The sequence below is a fragment of the Nannospalax galili genome, unplaced genomic scaffold (genome assembly GCF_000622305.1).
Source record: "Nannospalax galili isolate Female #2095 unplaced genomic scaffold, S.galili_v1.0 scaffold875, whole genome shotgun sequence".
Lineage (NCBI taxonomy): Eukaryota > Metazoa > Chordata > Mammalia > Rodentia > Spalacidae > Nannospalax > Nannospalax galili.
The window spans coordinates 2639401-2646792 of NW_008337059.1; the positions used below are offsets into that span (position 1 = coordinate 2639401).

The following is a 7392-nucleotide window of genomic DNA, read 5'->3' on the forward strand; positions in this document are numbered from 1 at the left end:
TTTCAGACAGAGGATCATTCTTTAGCCCAAGCTGGCCTTGAATTAATAGCACCCATCCTGCCTCAACTTCCCAAATGCTGGGATCACAAATGCGATCTAGTTTAGTTTTTTGAGGGTTTCAGCCACTTCCTCACTACAGAGGTCACACTACTTAAGGACACTTGGTACCAAACTCACACTGCATACATCTGTAGGCTCGTTAACGTTTAGATTTTCCCTTGTGTAGAAACAAGTAAACGACCATGTTTTAAGTTGTATTTGCAATGAAATTTGAATGTTAAAGAAGAGAAAGTCCATTGGGATGTGGATTTGAGGGATCCCTAAGCCCAGCTGTGACTGTGGGAGGTGCTCATTACATGGCTCCCCTGGCCCTTTGCTCTACTTGTGTTGCTAGATTCTCCAGGCAGAGAGCTTTGTAGGATGGCACAGACTCAGCTATTACTCAAGCGCTGGCCAAGCCAGAAAAAGCATCCCCATTAAAAGTACAGTGTAAGCCGGGCGTGGTGGCGCACAGGAGGATCTCTGTGAATTCAAGGCCAGCCTGATCTACAAAGTGAGTCCAGGACAGCTGGGGCTGCAGAGAGACCCTGTCTCAAAAAGACCGAAAAAAAAGAAAAAAGAAAGAAAGAAGACAAAAAGAGTAAAAAAAACAACAAAAAGAGGAGTAGGTGCCCTCTACCCTGGAGACTTCCAAACTGACCCCTCCTGCAGACCTGGACATGTGCTGGCAGATCACACTGTGCTTTTTCAGTGCTGTTTTTTTTTTTGAGACAGGGTCTCCCTGTAGCCCCAGCTGTCCTGGAACTCACTATGTAGACCAGGCTGGCCTTAAACTCACAGGGATCTGACTGCCTTGGCCTCCCAAATGCTGGGATTAAAGGCGTGAGCCACCACATCTAGTGATCAGTGCTGTGGTTTTAATGTATGCTCCAAAATGTCATGTGTTGGGAACCTGGCCACCAATATAGCAGTGTTGAGAGGTAGAACCTTTAGAAGGTGACTGAATTGTACAATCTGCCAGTGGATTAGCTAAGAGTGGATTAACAGGTTAGTGGGTGAAGGGAGAGAGTGGTCTTGTCACAAAAGCCAGGTCTCTCTGGCACTCTTGCTGCCTTGTCATGGGATACCTTGTGTCACATTTTGATGCCACAGGAAGGTCCAGAAGAAACATCAGGGCCATGTTCCTGGACTTCCCTGCCTCTAGAACTATGAGGGCAATAAGCCTTTATTTCCTAGAAATTAGTGTACTGAAAGTACACTAAACAAAGTCTTTTCTCCCTTAAATTGTTTTTCTCAGGGACTTTGTCATAGCCACTTAAAGGTGACTAACACAGCATGTTTATAGTTGTTTTTTTGTTTTTTGTTGTTGTTTTGTTTTGGTGTAAAATTATTAGTTTTTCTTGTCCTTTGAGACAGGGTCACACTGTGTTGTCATGGCTGACCCTTAACTCCAGGCCTTAAGTAATCCTCCTACCTCAGCATCCTGAGTAGCTGGGGCTAAAGGCATGAGCCACCATGATGTTAAGTTCTGAGCTTTCATACCTGTGTGAGCACTGTAATTATCCGCACAATGAGAACACTGAATGGTCAGGCCCATCTTCTCCAAGGTTTCCCAAGCTCCCCTTGGTCATTCCATACCCCAACACTTAGTCCATGGCAATTACTAATCTGTTACCTCAACCTATAGTCCTCTTTAAGGTGTATATGTGTGTGTGCCTGTGAGTGGCCTTTGAATGGTGTTTTCTTGTCTGGTCCCTTCTGCCTGTCTTTGCTTCCTGGCTGCCCTGAGGCAAGATTGAACCCAGGTATTGCAAGGTAAACTTTAATCTTGCTTACTTAGTAATTTCCTCAAAAATAATCATTTTCCCTTTATGTATTATATAATATCCACTTCTCTAACCTACATCCTTAGCAGAAAGGAGAGAGAACACTATGAAGAGTCTATGGGAAGGATGACTGAAGCTCTTCAACAGGGCTGTGGAAGTTCTCTGGCTGTCTCTGGACCAGTAGCTACCTCTGTGCTGAGGGACTACAACAGCCTAGCTTCCTGTAGCCAGAAGAAATGTGCGATGTGTAACTAGAGTGAGGGAGTCAGGAAATTTTTACTTTTTGTGAATGTGTGGTGTGTAAATGTGTATGTTTACATATGTGTGCATGTGGAGGCCAAAGATTGATGTTGGATGTTTTCTTTGATTGCTCTCCATCTTCTGTATTGAGGCAGGGTTTCTCCCTTGAACTCAGAGCTTGTTTATTTGTAGACTGCCTAGCCAACTTGCTTCGGGGATCCCCTGTCTCTGTCTCCCAAATAGCTGGGTAACAGGCCACCATGCCCACCCAGCATATATGTAAGTGTTGGGGATCTGAACTCTGATCCTCATAGTTGCAAGGCAGATATTTTACCACTGAGTCATCTCCCCAGGCCCCCTATTTTTAAATTTTTTATTTTAAAATTATTTGTATGGGCATGTGTCTCTGTGCGGGTATATACATGTGAACACAGGTGCATTGAAGGCCGAGACAACAGATCTCTATGGAACTGGAGTTACAGGCAGTTGTAAGTAGTTTGATATGGGTGCTGGAATCTGAACTTAGGTCCTCTGGAAGAGCAGTACATGCTCTTAACTGGTGGGTCACCTCTCCAGCCCTTTGTTATAATTTATTTATTGGTCTTTTTGAGACAGAGTCTCCCTGTAGTCTCAGCTGGTCTGGAACTTGCTATGTAAACCAGGCTGATCTTGAACTCAGAGATCTGCCTGCTATTTTATTTATTTTAAATTTTATGTGTATAGGTATTTTGCTTGCATGTATGTAAGTACACCTGTGCATTACAGTGCCCACAGAAACAGAAGAGGGCATTGGATCCCCTGGAACTGGAGTTATGAAAGGTTGTTAGCTGCCACGTGAGTGCTAGGAATCAAATCTGAGTCCTCTGGAAGTGTCCTTAACCAGAGACATCTCTCCAGCACAAACAGATCTTAAAAAAAAAAAGAATGGAACCGGAATTGCATCTCTAGCCCTAGGTGGAAACAACAGTACCTCATTCTTTTTGTGTGGCAGAATAACATTCCAGCAAATACACAATTTGTTTAGCCATTCATCTACTGATGGGCTGCACCATAGAACTGGCTTTTTGCATTTGAACATCCCTAAAAGTATTTCTGCAATGTAGAGTCTAACTCAATTCCAGCACTACCATTAGGGCCATATAGGATAAGCCTCTGAGAATATAGCATCTGCTACCATCCAGATTAGGAGCCAGAGGCACAGAAGGATGAAGTGACCACATCCAGTGGGACCTCAAGCCTAGTGCTCATCCTTCTTCAGAAGCTGGTGTCCCTGAGGCAGATGACTTAAAAGGAGGTGCACATGGCAGGCAAATTCCTTGTCCTGTGTTCCTCCCTGATGTGTCTGAATGTTCACAGTGTCTTTCCAGGCAGGCAGCCAGTGTGCCAGCACACGGCTCTCTTTGCTTCCCTTTTTGATACCTTCTCATTACTTTTAATTGCATCTGGGCCTCTTTGGCATCTTGTATTTTCCTTCCTAATCCAGAGCAGTCCTCTCCACCTCCCACTGGCCCAGCACAGCATTTCTTTGCTCTGAGCTCTGGTGAGGAGCGCCCCCAGAAAATGGGGCAGGGTGTCTGTAAGGCATTCATCTCTATAATGAACTGTCTAATGTCCACATCCCGGCATATTTACATAGCAATCTGCTCACAAAAGCAACATTACAAAGGGAAGTTTTTTTTTTTTTTTTTAATGCCATCTCATGGCTCCATTTCCTACAGTAGTAAGAACACTACTGGAATTACCCTGACAGGAAGACAAAACAACTTCCAGGGATGCTGGGTTAGAAACAATAGCTTTACCAGACCCATTAATGTTTAAAGTCAATGGAGCATAAAACTGCTTTTCTCTACTTAACAGCCAGGCATCATTTTACAGAGAAGAAGGGGGAAAAATTGCCATTTTAACTCCACTGAAATCCATAAGCCCTCCTCTAATTTTCATTCCCCTTGAAATTCTTCAATAAGTATCATCAGAATGAAAATGAGACTTTCTCTCCTGGGAGAATGGCTTCGAATTCTCTGCAGTAAAGTGTATGAAGGGCCCTGCTACAGAGCTGGAGGAGGGAGCTGCCTGCAGGGAAAGGTGCCTTCATCCAAACCCGTAGAACTAGTTGTGGCCCTGACACACCTTGAAACTTGGGAGCCCCTGGGTGCTTTCTAGAAGGCCCTAAATAATCCCAGGTCAGAGTGGACAGGAGGCAGAATTCTAGGGGTTGGGCCAGTCCTAAGAAGCCGAGCCTTCCACTAGGGGAAACCTTTATTATTAATATATTTATTGTTTCCCCAGGGAATTGCTGGAAGAGAGCCCAGAGGATGTCAGTAAACTACTGGACCACAGTACATTTTGTGCAATGCCTGACAAAACCCGCTCCCCTCATCTCATTTGATCCTGAAAACAATCCGTGGAGGAGGCAGGGCAGGGATTTTTTTTTCCCATTTTACAAATGAAAACACTTGCAAACTGATTTGCCAGGAGTCCCACACCCAGGATATAGCAGGAAGGAGACTTGAATCTAGGTCTTTGTACAACCTGATCAAGGCTCTTTTGACTCCTCAACAAGAGACAGATGAAAATATTGCCAACCCCACCCAGTCCTTACCACCACCAGTTTAACCAGCACCTGGGCACTCAGGATGGAGCCTCAGTGTGTACTACCTACATTCCTCTGTCTTCAGCAAGGAAATATAGCCCTGGCTGGCAAGCTCTCTGGGGAAAAGAATTAATTTCATCCCATCTCCCTGAACCAAAGGCCAAAATTAATCCCAGATGGATTTGAGAAAGAAACATAAATCCCAAACAAGGCATTAGAAAAATAAAAATAGAACTGAATTTTAAAATAACTTTCTGGAGGCAAAGAGATTTTAAATTTAGCATCATGTAAGAAATCTCAAAGGAAGGGATTTTACAGATTTGACTACCTTAAAATTTGTTAAGTTATACAGGGGGGAAAAAATGACTGTACAAAGCCAAGAAAAAGCCAGAACAGTTGTAAAATGTGAGAAAAAAGGGTTAACTTCTGGTATGCAGAGAATATGCAAATATACGAAAACTTCATAGGAAAAACTTGTTAGGTAACAATTTACAAAAAAAGGAAGTATGGTTCATTAACAAATTAGAAAACTATGAGCCGGGTGTGGTGTCTTTAATCAAGCACTTGGGAGGCAGGTAACTCTGTGAATTCAAGGCCAGCCTGATCTATGTAGTGAGTTCCAGGCCAGCTGGGGCGGCAGGGAGACCCTGTCTTTTCAAAAAGACCAAGCAAACAAACAAAAAACCAAAATAGAAAACTAAAAATCAATGTGAGAATTAGAGGATGTGAAGTTCATATGTAAAATCGACAAAAAAAGTTTTTCAATAATAAACTCTGGTGAAGGTCCGATGAACAAAGCACACTCATTTTAGAGTGTACTTTCACCGAAATTCTTGATTTTGTTTATTTACCAAAAAACTTTAAAATACTCATATCCTTTGATTGAAATCTCTCCTGGGAATATACTCTGAAGAATCATAAATTGCAAAAGTTCTATGGAAAAAAGTTAGCCACATATTTATTTACAACAGAGAAATCTGGCAAACAGCAAAAGGTAAAGGAATTTAAACAATTACACTTAATGGAAACACGTAAACAAAGTGTTTTCAAAGTGCGTGCAGTAACTGGAAAAACGTTTATGATGTAATGAGAAGTAAAAAAACGTGGATAAGCCGGGCGTGGTGGCGCATGCCGTTAATCGCAGCATTTGGGAGGCAGAGGCAGGCGGATCTCTGTGAGTTTGAGGCCAGCCTGGTGTACATAGTGAGTTCCAGGACAGCTGGGGCCACAGGAAGACCCTGTCTCAAAAAGACCAAAAAACAAAACAAACAAAAAAAACACAAAAAAACCCCGTGGATAATAGCGTGTGCGTCGCTGTTTATACAATGTACAGAGAAAAGGCTGGCAAAGAAAAACACTTTAATCATGCTTGAATCCTATAATTATGAGAAAATATTCCTTTGAACTTAAAAAAAAAGTCAAGCCTAGCCACGCCGTGGACCCTGCTTTTCTAGAGATGTGGCTGGGAAAAGTGGAAGCCTCAGACACCCCACCTACTCGGGCTGCGCTAAGACTCGGTTCTGCACGCGACTCCCTCCTCCTCTCCCCGCCCCCACCGCAGCAGAATCGGTGGGCCGCCCCTCCCCCCTGTCACAGCTGGGGCCACAGGAAGACCCTGTCTCAAAAAGACCAAAAAACAAAACAAACAAAAAAAACACAAAAAAACCCCGTGGATAATAGCGTGTGCGTCGCTGTTTATACAATGTACAGAGAAAAGGCTGGCAAAGAAAAACACTTTAATCATGCTTGAATCCTATAATTATGAGAAAATATTCCTTTGAACTTAAAAAAAAAGTCAAGCCTAGCCACGCCGTGGACCCTGCTTTTCTAGAGATGTGGCTGGGAAAAGTGGAAGCCTCAGACACCCCACCTACTCGGGCTGCGCTAAGACTCGGTTCTGCACGCGACTCCCTCCTCCTCTCCCCGCCCCCACCGCAGCAGAATCGGTGGGCCGCCCCTCCCCCGGGCCGCGCCGGCCACTGCGGGTGCGCTGAGCGGAGCCGGGCGGGCGCAAGCGTTGGCGACACGTGGGGAGGGACCGGGCGCGGCGGAGGAGGGGCTGGGTGTATGGGTGGGTGTGTCCGCGAGTGGGCGAAGCCAACTGGCAGGCTCCGGGTGAACGTCTTCTTGTTCTGCTCTTGCGGCCCAAGGTTGACGAAAGCCGTTCCCACGCCCGGGGTTGGCGGGGGTGGAGGGAGGGTCCCTTGTAGACCGATAGGCGAGCTCAGAGCCTGGGCTTGGGGTCGCGGTCCTGCGGGGCGGCGGCACGGCTTCTTCGCGTACCCCCCCTCGGCCCCGCGCGGTGGTAGGAGCCACGCGACGTCACCCATTGTTTACAAATCAACTCGAGCCGGCAGCATTCCGCCTCCCGCGGCTGTAGGCGCGCACCGCGACTGCCCCCCTGTCCCCGGCACGGCTCCGGCCTCCGCCCGGTTCCCGTCCGTTCCGCGGCCCGCCGAGCCCGCGGACTGCCGAGCCGCCAGCGACGCCCACACAGCCGCGGGGGCCCCGGCGGGGGGCCATGCCGTGCCGGAGGGAGGAGGAGGAGGAGGAAGCCGGTGAGGAAGCGGAGGGGGAGGAGGACGACGACAGCTTCCTCCTGCTGGAGCAGTCGGTGACGCTGGGCGGCTCGGCCGACGTGGACCGACTCATCGCCCAGATCGGCGAGACTCTGCAACTGGACGCGGCGCAGCACAGCCCGGCCGCCCCGCGTGCGGCCCCGGGGCCGCCGCCGCC

General features: G+C 46.9%; 1 protein-coding gene across 1 annotated transcript in view; it reads left to right on the plus strand.

Annotated features, from left to right (window-relative positions):
• The first annotated feature begins 6858 nt into the window (after positions 1-6858).
• The window catches only part of Frat2 (FRAT regulator of WNT signaling pathway 2), a 2112-nt gene continuing 1578 nt past the window's right edge, over positions 6859-7392 (plus strand). Inside the window, 2 exon segments of the mRNA XM_029563044.1 lie at positions 6859-7389; positions 7391-7392. The exon segment at positions 7391-7392 is cut by the window's right edge and continues 1578 nt beyond it. Of these exon segments, the coding sequence (XP_029418904.1) occupies positions 7178-7389; positions 7391-7392 (214 nt within the window). The 5' untranslated portion in view covers positions 6859-7177.